Source organism: Apodemus sylvaticus, chromosome 1, assembly GCF_947179515.1.
Source record: "Apodemus sylvaticus chromosome 1, mApoSyl1.1, whole genome shotgun sequence".
Taxonomy (NCBI): Eukaryota; Metazoa; Chordata; class Mammalia; order Rodentia; family Muridae; genus Apodemus; species Apodemus sylvaticus.
The window spans coordinates 33,242,229-33,257,944 of NC_067472.1; the positions used below are offsets into that span (position 1 = coordinate 33,242,229).

At 42.2% G+C, this 15,716-nt stretch overlaps 2 protein-coding genes across 2 annotated transcripts in view; one reads left to right on the forward strand and one right to left on the reverse strand.

Moving 5' to 3' along the window:
• Window positions 1-2,250: 2,250 nt before the first annotated feature.
• Plpp6 (phospholipid phosphatase 6) lies at window positions 2,251-5,123 on the reverse strand. Its single transcript, XM_052187680.1, has one exon. It carries the CDS (start codon window positions 5,041-5,043, stop codon window positions 4,165-4,167), a length of 879 nt encoding a protein of 292 aa, XP_052043640.1. The 5' UTR covers window positions 5,044-5,123; the 3' UTR covers window positions 2,251-4,164.
• Window positions 5,124-5,151: 28 nt separating this feature from the next.
• Window positions 5,152-15,716, forward strand: part of Spata6l (spermatogenesis associated 6 like) — a 38,260-nt gene continuing 27,695 nt past the window's right edge. The window contains exons 1-4 of the mRNA XM_052187672.1: window positions 5,152-5,248; window positions 5,358-5,495; window positions 8,737-8,785; window positions 13,854-13,895. Coding sequence (XP_052043632.1) covers window positions 5,481-5,495; window positions 8,737-8,785; window positions 13,854-13,895 — 106 coding nt within the window. The 5' untranslated portion in view covers window positions 5,152-5,248; window positions 5,358-5,480. The remainder of the gene's footprint in view (window positions 5,249-5,357; window positions 5,496-8,736; window positions 8,786-13,853; window positions 13,896-15,716) is intronic.

The following is a 15,716-nucleotide window of genomic DNA, read 5'->3' on the forward strand; positions in this document are numbered from 1 at the left end:
TATCAATAAAAAAAAATTACAAGGTAAGTTTTAAAATTCTATTTCAAGTCAGGCTCTCATGGAGTCCAGGCTGGCCCTCAAACTCATTAGATATTTGTGGTGGCTTGCATATGTTTGGTCCAGGGAGAAGCTCTATTAGGAGGAGGGTCTCACTGTCCACTCCCAAAGACACATCTCCTCCGACAAGGCCACACCTGTTCTCTACCACCACAATACTCCAGGCTAATTTTCAATTTCTGACTCTGTCGCTTCTACCTTCCTAGCGCTAGGAGTGTGGACATAGATCAAAGACAGATTTATATAGTTCTGATGACTACAAAGTCAACTGGACCACATGGTACAGCCCTCGTTTTTAAAGAATATTTATGTATGTATTTATTTCATTTTTTTGAGACATAGACCTTCCAGGAAATTTTTGATTGGCAAAAATAAATAAATAAATAAATAAAAACAAAAAACCAAAAAAAACAAAACAAAACAACAAAAACCAAAAAAAACACACATTCTCCTGTCTGCTGGATATTTTTGTTTGTTTGTTTTTTGTTTTTAAATAACATATAATGGGAAAATGTCATTTCTCTTGCCAGTTAAGAAATCTTACTCTGATTTACAGTGTAACTGCAGTTTGGCAAATACAGTAACTACCCCCTGGGGGATGGTGCAATTTGATGCTCCCTTTAAACTACCAGGAAGCCTCAACAGTGCAGGGAAGAGGAAATGACAATGTTTTTCTAGACCTGAGATTCCCAACTTAAGCCTCTTTAGAAACGACCTATTTGTAGTTAGCACACTACTCAATTTATTGACAGTGAACATGTTTTCTGGGGCAAAGAAGGAGACAAGACATTTAATAAGCAAGGGAGTCAGTCCCCTAAGGGGACAAACAACTATGCTAAATAGAAATGGTCACAGGAATCCCAGTGTCTGGGGCCCGTAGCTCCACAACGGAGCTATGATCTAATTTCTCTTTGGGGATGGAAACAAACATTTGAACACAATAATTGGGGCCACAGAGTGTCCAGGAAGAGATAGAAAAAAATCTCCTAACATCCGTGGACAGGTTCCGGGGCCCTTAGACTCTGGGCCAGGCCACGGCAAGGGAGGGTGAGAAGACACCAGGGTCCCAGCAGTGCGTAAGTGCGCATGCGTCTCAGCCTCCCTGGCATTCTAGACGAGAAGGTTGAGCATTTGAGTGTCCATGGCAACCGGACGCTTCAGCCTTCTGAAAGCTTACACTCCAAAGCTTGTTGTGAGATACCCGTCCCGGTGGGAGGGACCTGGGCAGGGAGCACTGATGGGGGAACAAAAGGGAGGGGGTAGGGTTCAGGGAAGCTTCTGGAAAACACTTGCCTTGATGTAAACTAAGAAATAATTGGTTCAAGGCTCAGCACAAAAGGATCTTTGCGGTGCACAGGGAAGGATGCCTATGGAGGTGGTGGTGGAGCTCCAAATCCGGGCGGTAAGACACCTGCGAGCCTACGGCTTAACCCCAAGTTCTCCTTGACTTACTCCACTCACATTGCTTTTGGGACAGTTTTGTCTTTCTGTCCCTAAGATTTCACACATTTATCTCCCTTGGATCTCTTAGCCTTTAACTCAGTTCAATCTACTCTGGCTTTCATTTTTTCTTTCCAAAACCAACATGTTTCTTGGCTTCTTTTAAAACAGTCCTGACTTAGGTTCAAGCAGGAATTTGTTTTTAAAGATACTCTGTGAAAGGATTTAAACTTTAAAAAAAAAAAAGTAACCAAAGAATATATAATTTTTAAAGCTCCACTTTTGTTCCACTTCTAGAGATCAAAGCTGTTTCCCTTAGCTTTAGATTGCTAATTTCAACAGGGTAATCAATCTAACAATAAACACTTTGTGATAACCCACCAACTAATGAGGTGCAGGGGCACAGTGACTTTGCTGTTCCCATTTAGGAATCTGCCATTACTCTTGTTTTGCTCTCCTGTCCTCCAAGACTGGCCTGGGGCTTGGCCGCCCAGTTAGAAAGAGGCTTAGGCGGCCATAGAAGTGGGTGCTAACAGGATACCTCATGGAGATTCAGCTAGAAGCTACACAATCAGTAAACGGAAGTTTTCACTGAGTGTGTAGAAATGAAAGGAAAATGAAAGGGCCCTGGTTTGGTTCCATTGTACCGACAGTTGTCAGCGGGGCTGTTCCAGTTTCAAGTGTTCAGGACGAAGGAATTCCTCAGAAGCCGAGTGATCTTACAGCAGAGTAGAAATTGAAGATTTCACCTCATATCATTCAACATTACCAGTTAATTTATTTTGATTTTTTTTTAAAAGGCATCCTTCATCGTACAAGTAATTAACACAGAAATCAGTTTTCTTTACTCTAGAGAATTTAGGATTATTCATGAAGTCGGGTAAATTGATCTGATCTGTATTTAAAAGCCAGCAAACTCAGGTCCCAGCAAACAAAACATGGAATTTCAGAAGTGCAACTAGATACTAGAAGATGGGCCTTCAGTTAGCAGACTGGGGGACACTATAAGAACAAACAAGTCACTTTCAAATGTCTGGCCTGAATGTTATAATGAAAAATGATCTTTGAACGTTTAAACACACCCAGACCTCTTAGACCCTCACAGCTTAGCAGATCTGATAAGGGAAGAGGTAGTCTGTGTTTAGGCTGTTGTGGGAATGTGATAACTGTTTTATCGAAGGAGCAGTTCCTATAGGTGTACCTGACTCCCACTCGCAAAGGTCCTACTTCCTCCTACCGAGAACTGTTTATCACTTCCATTTTCCACAGTCCTGTCCACCTACATTCTTGAACATTAGACCATAGCCCACAGTCCTTTCTGTTTATAAATGCCAGAACAACTGGCCATTGAGTCATCTGATGACACCACTTTCACCAGTGATTTAAAGGCTTTCTTTCCAGACACGGCAGCATTTACAGATTTAATGAACATACCCTTCTTTGGTCTTTCTAGGTCAGACAATCATCAGAGTCTACCATATTATTTGGTCATCTTTGGTCTTAGGAGTGGGGGAGGAGGCACCATGAATGAACAGCTTTCAATGTAAACAGAAACTTGAGTTACACCTAAGGCTCACATAGGGCAATAGGCTCTCCTGAAAAGTTTCAAGTTAAGTCCTGTTACCTGAAATGTGCTGGATATAGAACAGTGGGAAAAGGACAGCATATAGCCATCCTTGTGGTGCACACAGGAACGCTATGCAGGAGCACTGCAAAGAACCACACTGCTCTTCTGCTTTTTACTTAATAGAGGACCTTTTGCTCGATTCAGTAGCGATGACAGACAGCAGGGCTTCATTTCCTGCCCCTGGCCACTGCCCTACTTCCTGGCCTGCCTACTTCCAGACTCTTCAGTTCCCCGACTCTCCCCAGCAGCTCAGCATCTTACCCCCTGGTAGCTACTTGTCAACAGGATGAGGAAATGAAACAGTAGTCTCATACTTACATTTCTGTGGGAACCTTAGACAAGCCCACCTTTTGAGTATGCCTTCTTCGACATCTTGGTTTGTTCTATGAGTGCTAAAAAGATAATATTAAAGAGGAGTGGAAAGTAAATATCTAAAGACCGTTTGAGAGGAACAGGGGGAAGAAAGGCAAGTCCTCCATGGAACCTCTGCTCACTACCAAGTCCACAAGGGTGGGAGAGCTTAAAGGAATCAGGAGAAAGAAAAAGCTCCAATTACAGCAACAGATGTGCAGAGAGTAAACGGGAAAAGAATGTCTTGAACTTTAAAAATATTGTTTAAAATCTACCGCAGGTAAAGGGCGGGGAATAGCACATGGTTTACCTAGCTAATGGCCCTTAAAATTCAATTTACAACACTGAATTAATAACATTGTTTTTGGGGGGAGGGATTACTTATTAACAGTATTCAACTTTAAGTAAATAGTTATCATATAAATCAGTCAGCTTGATTTCTTTGCAGTTGTCTTGGTGATAAATAGCTGTCGAATACATACACAATAGACTTTGTTTCTCTAGTATGGCCGTGTTCAGGAATAGCCAGCATGTGCTCCGGTCTAGGAACATGTCAAGACAGTGGGATCTCAGAATTCCCAAAGGTGCCTAAAATGTCTGAGAGGTAACTGGATGGCTCTGGTTTAGGTCAGAATCTTCGAATGTGGAATCCTTCAGACCTTATGGTGCCAACAATCAATGAGATGGTGTCACTGTTGATTCCACAGTACAAAAAGAACTGGAACATTGTGGGGTGACAGCCAGCAATAATCCACAATGCTGTACTGCATGTAGCCCAGAAAAAAGCCAAAAGCCACATCAGTGACGTTGTGCCGCCCGAGCATGACCCTGGAGAGACCCAAGACGAAGGCCCACAGGACCACCAGCACCCTCAGTGGAATGGCCAGTACCAGGTGGTTCAGGATGAACCGGGACACCAGGGCGGCCCTCGTGGCATGGCCCGAGGGAAAGGAGTACTTGTCCACCGACATGGTGAAAAACATGTCCATCTGATTGTGCGCGGGTCTGCGCCTACGGACCAGCCCTTTAATCACAGCCACCAGCAGCAGGTCCAGCAGCAGGGCGAAGAGCAGGTTCATCAGCACTTCGCGCCCGGCCCAGCTGTCGCTCCTAAGCAGGCAGTAGACGGTGCCCAGCAGCCAGGGGATGCCATGCCCTGAGATCTCCAGCAGCTTCATCAGGGGCCGCACGCTGCCCCAGGTCGAGCTCTCCCCAGCACACACCCCCAGCTTCTTGGACAGCCACAGGTCGATGGCCAGCAGGGAGCGCAGGGCGATGCCCAGGAAGGACGGGTTCAAGTTCATGCGGGCGTCCTCCGGCGGCGGGGCCGGGGCTGCTTGAGCGGGGCCCGCGGAGGCCAGCGGAAAGGAGCCGCGCCGGTGCACCGGGCTGTCGGACGCGCGCAGCCGAGCGCAGGCAGGGTCCGCGCCCGCGCGGCAGTTCAGCAGCGATTGGAACTCGAACCTGCCGCCGCCGCCGCCGCCGCCGTGGGCCGGGCTGCCCGGGACGCTGCTTCCGCCCGAGGAGCCCAGCGACCGTCCCTCGATGGTCCTCCGGGGGCTCGGCATCGCGGCGGGCGGCAGGTCCCGGGGACCCGGCCAGACCGGAGACAGGCTTCCCGGCCCGTCAGCCTCTTCCGCTTCCGCACTGCCATCCCGGAGGGCGGGCCGAGGAGCCGCAGAGCACGATTGTGACACCTGGCGGAGACGTGGGAGGGAAACCGGAGAGCCAGCTTGAGGAGGGGTGGGAGGCTGGAGAAGCTGGGAAGAGCAGGTGAAGGACAAGGCAGTGGTGGCGTCATTTCAGAGCTGTGGGAGGTTAGGGTAAACAGCCCCGCTGCACAAAAACAAAAATCCCTGATTGCTCTCCTCTTCTTTTTAAGATTTCTTGCCCGGGAGTGTTCCTGCCCGACAAGGAAGTTGTGTACCTTGGAGTCTACCTTCTGAATCAGTACCTGGAGACAGACTGCTTTCCCTCTGTGTTTCCTATTGTAATTCAACAGAGCATGAGATTTGAAAAGGTGATTTTGACTTCTCAGTGGGGTTTGCTCTCTGAAGCCAGTTTAATAGTCATTATGAAGAATAGTGGTTTTGCCCCTCCACCCCAACCCCCCCTTTTTTTTTTCTTTTTAACACAGTCTAAAAAGTACAAGTGGCCTTGAGGCAAAAACCACAGTTTGGAAGTCTTTTTGCTATGCAGGCCTGAGCCAAGTTCTGTCAATTGAGTGCTAAATACCCTGGTGGATGCTTTCTATTCTTGGAACTCCCAAGGCATTTTCTAACTGGAGCAGAGAGCGTTTCTGAATGTTCTTGGAGGTGTTAGAGGCAGTTGCATTGCATTTATGAAAGGGGCTATTAATAAACTGCAGATCTTAAGAAAAAACTTTCTTAAGCTCGGAAAAATAACTTAAAACTGTAACTGAATCAGCTATACCTGGTAATTGAAAGCCTGTAACTAAACAAGAAAGCTGTTCATATTTTCTGAGTTTCCTTAAGTCATGTGTGTGTTCTATAACAATAGTAGTAAGGGTTAGATTCCATTCCAATGAGTGCAATCATGATTTAAAAATTTGTAGAAAAAAAAAAACCCACTGGCCAGAGCTTCCCACTGCAGTACACTGTAGACTATTCAATACTCTGCAATCACCGACAACTCCCAAAGGTTTTGGTTTTGGATTTGAGATGAAATTGGAGTAATCTTTTGTAAGCCTAGCAGTTTTGCCCAGTGTCCCCCTAAGGTGGACTTTTGGGGCAGAAGGAAGACTTCCAAAGTCTGGAAGATGTTTTCTAGAAACCCACCTAGCTCTTTTAATTCAAGGATGAGAGAAAAGATGCATTTTTAAAAATTGCAGCCTATTTATTTGAAAATGTATGTGAAGCTGGTTGGCTAAAAGTAAATGGTTATTATCCTGGGAAAATACAGTCCAAACCCAGATGATCCTACTGGCCATATGTGGGTGATGGACATGGTGCAGAGAAGGTACTGAAAATGAGGGGTTCCCTGCCCCCCAACATTTTCCCCACTCATCAGTTGCTGGCCCTGTACAAGAATTCTAAGACAGAATTGTAAGAAGTGCATAGATACAAAATTATGCAAACAGAGCATGAATACCTTGGGAACTTAACCTAATCCATCCTCCTCTGTTTCTGAAAAGGAGAATGCCAGAGATTCACACTTTAGAGGCTTCTCTCCTGGTGGGAGGGAAAACCCGAGATGAGATTACTAGTCAAACATACCACGGAACCATTTTTTTTTTCTTTTTCTAAAACAAAAGTTGTTTAGGCTCATATTCTAGTTTCTTCTAGATCCAGGTTTCTTGCGATCTGTTCCGTTCTTTAGCCGAAAACACGTGTAACTCATAGTAAAAGCATTTTCTTTCCCCACAAGCCCTTTGTGTGGCTTAGATTTGAATAAAAAGCATGTGGGTAAACAAATTCCTCATAAAAAATTCATGAGTCGTTGTATTTGCATAGACTAAGCTGTCCATTTGCTCCCCAAGATCATCCTTGAAAAAACACTTACATGTAGGTAGATGTGTTAGATTCTTAGAGCTGATATGCAGAAGTAACCCACCAGCTGAAAACTTACTGTCTCCCAGTCCTGGAGACTGGATGTCAAAGGTGCTGGTGGGGACCATGCTACTTCCTGAGGTTCCATGGTTCTTTGGTTTATAGCAGGTTTCTCTACCTGTGGGTTTGGACCCCTTGAGAAAGTTTAACTCTTTTACTGGGGTCAACCAAGAGCATTGAAAAGCACAGATTGTGCTGTTAAGACTCATCACAGCAGCAAAATCAGAGTTATGAAGTAGCAATGAAATAATTTTATGGCTGGGGAGTCACCACAATGTGAGGAGTTCTTTTAACAGGCTGCAGCTTTAGGAAGGCTGAGAACCGCTGGGTTATAGCATCGTAACTCCAGAACGTACCATTGTACCATCTAACCATTTATTCTCTATAGCACATGGACTTCAAAACATTCTGAGCATTAGTCAGAGAAGTGCCAGTACTTTAAGACAAAAGAAGATTTGTATGAACTGTAAAACAGAAGCAGACACTTTATTGATCAGAATGTTAGGTGCTTTTGCTGGCCTTGTGACCTATGCTGGCTCTGTCCACTCTAACCAAGTAACCGCATTTGCTTTCTTTGGGTTTCAGGCCAGAATAGAAAACTTTATGCCTGATTTGTAATAGTGACTCCTCCTGAGCTCTGTATGGTTCCTGAATTTATTCCCTGCTCAAATGCATTCAAGAATTCATTTTAATTTATATTTAACTTTAAAAACATGAAATTTATTGCTTACTTTAAAAAAAAGACACCAATCATGTGTTAAATGCCCAGTCTCCTCCGTTATGACCTCATCCAAAGTTTAACTAAGCATATTCATATTGATCCTATTTGGCAAAAGGCCATATTCTGAGAGACTAGACTTAGATGTCAACCTGTGAGTTTTGACAGGGCCACACAATACAACTGATAACAGTGTGAAATGGAAGGATGTAATTATTGAAATAGTTTAGGGAAAAAATGTTACCTGTATTTACTTAATAAACACAAGTAGACAAAACAGTGTCCAACTTTGCCCTCAAAGGAGACCTGGCTTTAAAACCTCAAGCAGAAATGAAACCATGCCTAACTTTAAAGAGTATTTAAATTAGACGTTTAAAGGTTAAAGGTACTACTGAAAAACAGCTGAAAACCTTTGGCTTTCAGAAGGTCCTGTTCTTTTTCAGTACTGGCTCAGAACCTTTTATTCAAGAACAAAATTCACAAATCTGACCATGTTTAAGGCAATATAGTGATAATAAAAGTCATTTCCAACATACTTGTCTTTGATGCTACACATGGGTAAAATCTGTTTGTCTTCCCCTTTAGCATAAGCAATTGCATGGACAGAGGGGTCATTTAATTACCACTTGAGTACCTGCTGTATGCAGAATGTTTTTCTATGCACTCAAGACTCACGTTGGTTCAAGATGTGTTTGCTTGTGGAGCAGATCAAACCGATGGCATTTTAAGCATGTGATAGATTCAGCTAACTCAAATTTCTTATCATTTTGATAATTGTGATTCATCTGTGCTACAGCCATTTGTTGTACTTTTACCACATGCTTCTTAAAAATGTTCCTGTTGAATACTAAAATATCACATGGCTTGATTTTTTATATATGCTAATCCCATGGAAGAACATAAAGTATGATTTCTACAAATACCTTTTAGTTAAACTTTGAAACTTTCTTATCCCTGTTTTTCTCTCTCTGCAGGTATTTGAAGAGGCAATAGATCCTGGAGCTGTCGCTGAACTTTTAGAAAGTAGGTACTTAGGAGAAAAAAGAGACTCCTATGTAATCCACAGGACAGAACTCTGCCACTTCTGATGTGTGATGTTTGTGTTTGATCGATAATTAAATTTAGGGAAATTCTATGGTGAAATCTAGCTCATGTTTTATCTATTGTTCAGGTTGCTTGGTTGATTTTTAGAGACATAATCTTGCTATGTAGTTTAGACTGGCCTTGAACGCACTCCTCCTGCCTCCACTGTCAGGATATTGGGATTATAGGCAGAAGTCATTGCATCAACCTTTAAAAATGTTAACTTATAATAATAAAACATTAACAACAACAATAATAAATATTTCTTATTTTAAAATTAAAAATAAATAAATAAAATGATAACAATTTTTATCAATGCCATATCCATGCCTGTGGATATGGGTGTGAGTGTACAATGTGTACTTGAGAGAGAGGACAATGGTGGTGAATTGGTTCCCTCCTGTTTTGAGTTCTTGAACTTGGGTTCTTGGGCCTGTGTGACTTTACCCCTGAGTCATCTCACCACCTACCTGAACCACTATTTTAAATTTTTATAAACATTCTTCTTAATAGAGATGTGAAACCATATGTGGTAGCATAGGACTCTTAGCTCCAATTCTTACAAGGCAGAGGCAAGGGATCAGGAGTTCAAGATTAACCTTGATAATCTTAGCTAGCCCGAGGCTAGTTTGAGGTTAGCCTGGGCTACATGAGACATTGTCTTTAAAACCAAAGCACAACAAAATTCTGTAGTATAAACATGCTTTTTTCTGGATGACATTCTTTTTGGTTATTATAAACATTAATTGGATGTTGTTACAACAGTCAGATCATTTGAACATTTTCAGTGCCACAAAAGAAACTTTATATGTGTTAACAGTTACTATCTATGCCCCTCATACTGTTCTATCGAGAGCCGAGGCTAGCCTTGAACTCCTCTCTCTGTCTCCTGAATGCTGAGGTTACAGGTGTGTACCACCAAGCCCAGTTAGCAGAGATGTGCTTATTTTGTATATTTTACATGAAGGAGACTGTACAGTATGTGGTCCTCTATGATTGGCTTCTTTCACTTAGGATAATGTTTTAAAGTTCGTTTATATTATAGAATACCTCACTCTCTAACATTCCATTATCTGACTCTATCACATTTTGTCTTTCTAGTCATCAATCAATGGACATGTGGGTTTTCTTCTGCTCTTTAGACTATGGTGAATAATGATGTTGAGGATATTTGTGTTTTCCATATAAGTTTTTATATGGAAATGTGTTCTCAGTTCTCTGGGATACACTCATGTGCACACACACATAAGTACACACAAACATATACTCATACTCATGTATGTAGTACTGCTGGGTCACAGTAACTTACAATATGTGTAATAACTTTGTACACCTCCTGCACTACTTACCAGAGCAGCTGAATCACGGATCCAGCAGTGTTTGCAGGTTTCATTCTTTTCTCTGTTCTAACCAATCCTTATTTCTTTCTCTCATTTTGATTGGTTGAAGCCAGCAGGCATGAAGTACTTTCTTACCTTTGTCTTGCATACCTCTAATAGCTAACGGTGTTGAGTGTACTTTGAAGAAATTCCTGTTCGTATTTTCTTCTCACTTTTTAATTGGATTGTCTGTCTCTAAAACAGAGTTACAGGTTTTCTTTATAAAGAATCCCAAGACTTTTAAATGAAAGAAAATATCTAATATTTGTCTGACTTTTCACTTAATATGGTGAACTACAGTTATACCTGTTTTCTACTGCTCATAACTTACATTTATTCTTCTTTATGTCTGTGTGGTGGTTTGAATAAGAATAGTACCATAGGCTTATATATGTGAATGAATACTTGTCCTATGTTAGTTGGAACCACCTAGAAAGGATTTAGGCATGGCTTTGTTGACAAGACCTGTCACTGGGGATGGGCTTTGAGGTTTCAAAAGCCCATGCCATTCCTGGTATCTCCTGATCAAGATGTGAGTGCTCAGCTACTGTCCCAGCATGGTGCCTGCTAGCCTACCTGCCTGCCTGCCTGCTGCTGCCTGCCTACCTGCCTGCCTGCATGCATGCCTGCCTGCCTGCTGCCTACATGCCTGCCTGCCTGCTGCTGCCTGCATGCCTGCCTGCCTACCTGCCTGCTGCCTGCATGCCTGCCTGCTGCTGCCTGCCTGCCTGCCTGCCTGTCTGCCTGCCTGCTGCTGCCTGCCTGCCTGCCTGCCTGCCTGCCTGTCTGCCTGTCTGCCTGCCTGCTGCCTGCCTGCCTGCTTGCTGCTGCATGCCTGCATGCCTGTGTGCATGCCTGACTGCCTGCTGCTGCTGCCTGCATGCATGCCTGCCTGCCTGCCTGCTGCTGCTGCTGCTTACATGTATGCATGCCTGCCTGCCTGCCTGCCTGCCTGCCTGCCTGTCTGCATGCCTGCCTGCCTGTCTGCCTGCCTGCCTGCCTGCCTGCCTGCCTGCCTGTCTGCCTGCCTGCCTGCCTGCCTGCCTGCCTGCCTGTCTGCCTGTCTGCATGCCTGACTGCCTGCCTGTCTGCCTGTCTGCATGCCTGACTGCCTGCCTGCTGCTGCTGCCTGCCTGCCTGCCTGTCTGCCTGCCTGCATGCCTGCCTGCTTGTCTGCCTGCCTGCTACCACGCTCCCTGCCATGATGGTCATGTACTCTCACCCTTTGCCACTGTGAGCCACAAATTAACAAATTAAACATTTTTTTCATAAGTTGTCTTGGTCATGGTATCTTATCACAGCAATATAAAAGTAACCAAGACAGTATGAATAAATCTTCACTGTATATACAGTGTGTTCTTTTTTCATCTGTTGAAGATCACCTGGGCTGATTCTCTAGCTCGGCTGTTGTGAATAGAGCTGCAGTAAACATGAGTACTTTGGTGTTGGTATATTGCCTTGAGTTCTAGATATCAAAAAGTGATAATACTTTTTTAAGTTTGTGTGTGTGTGTGTGTGTAACCTGTATATTGACTGGACTAATTCACATTCCCACCAGTAATGTATAATGGTCTACCTTTTCCAGATTTGTACCAACATTTGTTATTTTCTAGTTTGACTGGTATGAGAGGGAACCATGTATGTAGTTTTAATCTGTGTTCTCTTCATGCCTAAAGATGCTGAACCGTTTTCATTTTTATGAGACTAGGTCTCATATAGGTCAGACTGGCTTCAAACTCACTATGTAGTTGAGGATGGCGTTGACTCCTGATTTGCCTGTCTCCAGCTCTTATGTGCTGGGTTTCAGGTATAGGCCATCACGCCTGCCCTTTCTCATGAGCTTATTGCTAATCTGGGTTTCACCTTTTAACTATTGTGCACTTTTATTAGCCCCTTTGTTGATTGGGTTTGATTTTTGGCGTTAAGTTTTGGGAGTTCTTTATCCATTCTAGATATTAATCCTTTGCCAGATACATAGCTGGTGACGGCCTCTTCAGTCCCTATTTCCCTTGCTATGCAGAAGACTTGATTTCAGGCAATCCCAGCTGTCAGTTCTTGGTATCACTTCTTGAGCTGTTGGTGTCACTTCCAGAAACTTTTTGCCTTTCGCTATATCTTAAGGTATTTCCCCTTACAGTCTCACTCTCATGTTAAGAGCTTTGGATTCTTTCTAATTGTTTGTTTCCTACAGGACGAGAGGTAAGGCTAGAGCTCCATTCTCTATCAGTGGTTCTCTCATTTTTCCAGCACCATTTGTTGAAGAAGTTGCCTTCTCCTGTATGTATTCTGGTTCCTAGACACTCAGTTCTACTGCATTGGTTGACATGGGCCTCTCTGTCAGTACCATGTTGCTTTTATTCCTGGAGCTCTGTGCTATGACTTGAATCAGGCATTGCCATATCTCCAGCAGTGTGCTTTTTGCTCAGGATTGCTTTAGCTATCCTGTGTGTGTGTGTGTGTGTGTGTGTGTGTGTGTGTGTGTGTGTGTGTGTGTGATGTGAGTATGGGTACACATGTAGAAATCAAAGGATACCTTTTAGGAGTTGGCTATCTCTTGCTTGTGTGGGTCCTGAGGATTTCATTCACATCATCAGACTTGAGTGACACATGCTTTACCTTGCTGTCACCCATCCTCCTGGTTAAGATTTAGGTTTTAGTCTGGTCTTTACAGATGTTTTAGACAACATCTTTAAAAATATTTTAATCTTAAGGGACATAGTAATATTTATGTCACATTTGTAGAGTCAAATAGCATGCTTTTTAGGCAAGCTCAACTTTGTGTTGATGAATGATACTTGGGTTTCAAGCTTTAAAATGGGAAATATATTGCTATTATAGTACTTTATGAATATACATACTTTTATTTATATGTGTCTGTGTGCCATGTGTGTGCATAGGTGCCCACAAAGGCAGGAGAGGGGATCAGATTCTCTGGATCTGGAGTTACAGGCACCCTTTAGCTGCCTAACATGGGAGCCTAAGAAGAGAACTTGTGTCCCCTGCAAGAGTAATGTGCTCTCTTGACACAGCCATCTCTCCAGCCCCTGAGATACTTTTAAGAGACAAAATATCACATAAAATGTGAACACTGTAGCTCCCTCGTCTTTGCTTCACTCCCCAAACAGGTTTTATCAAAACCTGTTTCATTGTTACTATGGCACTTAGTTTAAATTATACTTGTCCTGTGGTGTCCTTGAGAAAATGGTTCCAGGACCTCCGCACATACCAAAATACATAGGTGTTCAAGAACTATAAGTAAAATGACATAGAATTTGCTTATAACCTATGTGTGAGTGTATGTGTCTCGGTGTGTATGTCCCATATAATTTGCACTATCTCTATATTATATACTATAAATTTTGTATGAAGTAGTTGTTCTGCATTGTTCAGAGAATAATGATAAAGGCATATATATGTTAGTACAGATGCAATTACTTTTTAAATGTTTTCTGTCTGTAGGTGGTTTTAAAGATCATTGTAGAATCTCCATTTAGGGAGCCTGTGAATACAGAGGGCTAGATAAACTGTTATTGCCAGTAGTCTAAATGAGATATGGTGGTTTTAATTTAACATTTAATTCTCTGAAATATTAAAATTAAATATTAAAATCTCATTTTCTTCTTTCTTAGGCTTCCTAACCAGGTTTGAATTAGTACAGCTAGTGTCTCCAGGTAATATGCCAACAAACACGCTTCTGAACTAACAATTTCATCCTGAAAGAATGAATGGGAACAGAATTTCAGTTATATTTATGACCATTTCTAATGGTATTCTGCTCATTTGACAGAGTTGAGCATGCTTGTTTCTCCTACTTTGGCTAAGCATGGTATTATCATTTGAATTTATGACTTTTGGGTTGTATATTAATGTGTTTAGAAATGTTTTATCATATTGTGACCACTTATATTTAGATATGATGTGTCAAAAGTTTCAATTTTTCCTATATTATGATTTGTTTTTGTTTTTATTTTCCTTCTGGCCATGGTCATTGTTTTTTTTGTTTGTTTGTTTGTTTGCTTGTTTTGTTAACACAGGGTTTCTCTGTGTAGCCCTGGCTGTCCTAGAACTCACTTTGTAGACCAGACTGGCCTTGTACTCAGAGATTTACCTGCCTCTGCCTCCCAAGTGTTACCCTTAAAGGTGTGTGACACCACTTCCTGGTGTGTGGCACCACTGCCTGGCTTCCTCATTGTTTTTGATTGCTTGCAGAATGAGGTTTGGATGCAAGCATTTCCTTTGCTATAAATTTATATTTATTTAAGTCTTTATCAGTTATGATCAATATATAATATATAATATATAAAAATCTTTCATTGCACCATGTAGATATTTTCTCAAGTGAATTTTCTTTTTACCGGAGAGTTACTGAGAAAAGAGTGGTGATCTGGGTAGATGTCTCTGCTAAAGGGGAAGGGTTGAGTAGGGGCTTTCCATGAAGGTTGTGGATCTGTCCATAACTAGATATCCCTGGGGTAGGCCAGGGGCCCAGGAGAGGAGTCTAGAGCTAGGCATTTGCTTCTTGTTTTGTTGTTGTTTTTCTTTGCAAAGGTAGCCCTGGAAACAGATAAGAACTCTACACTCTTAAGAATATAGGGGTGAGCTCTTGTATTGTTGCAGTGTGAATCTAGCAACAAACACTTGGGTATTACAGTGTGAATTGGGGATAGGCACTTGCATATTATGGTCTGAATCTATACATAGATGCTCAAATATGGTAGTCTGAATCTATATACAGGTTCTTGAATATGGTGGTGTGAATGTGGGGACAAGTGCTGTGAACATGCACACAGATGTTCTAGTTTGAGTCTAGGTGTGACTGCTGACTACTCCAGTGTGAATCCGGAGATGAGTCCTTACATGTGTGGGGTGACTATGGGGACCCACAAGCACTGAGTGTTACTCTGTGAATCTAGGTGTCCCTAGATTTACATAATTTTAGTGTTGTGGTGTCAATCTAGGGATAAACAGGCACATAGATACCAGTAGCTACAGATCATGGTGTGAATCTAGAGCTAGATACTTGAATAAAAAAGTATGAGGCCGTCTGTTCAGGAATTGCTTGTTTTGGTAGACAGTCCAGAGCACTGCCTCCTACCTGCTATTCAGAAATGCTCAGTGAATGAAGAAAAAAGGGGGACAGGCTAAAACCAGGCCATTGAGTTTTTTTCCATAATTTTTTTTCTTGTTTGACCCAATTTTATGTTTAAACATATAACCCTGTGAATTGGCAAGTTAATAGAATAGGGTCATGTTTATTTTGGTATTACTTAATTTTGTTCTAATTAAAAAATACCCAGCATCTATATATTGAAAAAATTTTCAACTAACATGATTATATAGACTAAAAGTAAGTAGAGCCCACTCATTAACAATTCCTGATAGATATTTTATGACAGTTTACAGTGTATTTTTCTAGACTTTTAAACTTATCCCATTTTATTATTATCTTAGTTACTTTTCTGTGATAAAATCTCTTATAAAAGCAACCCAGG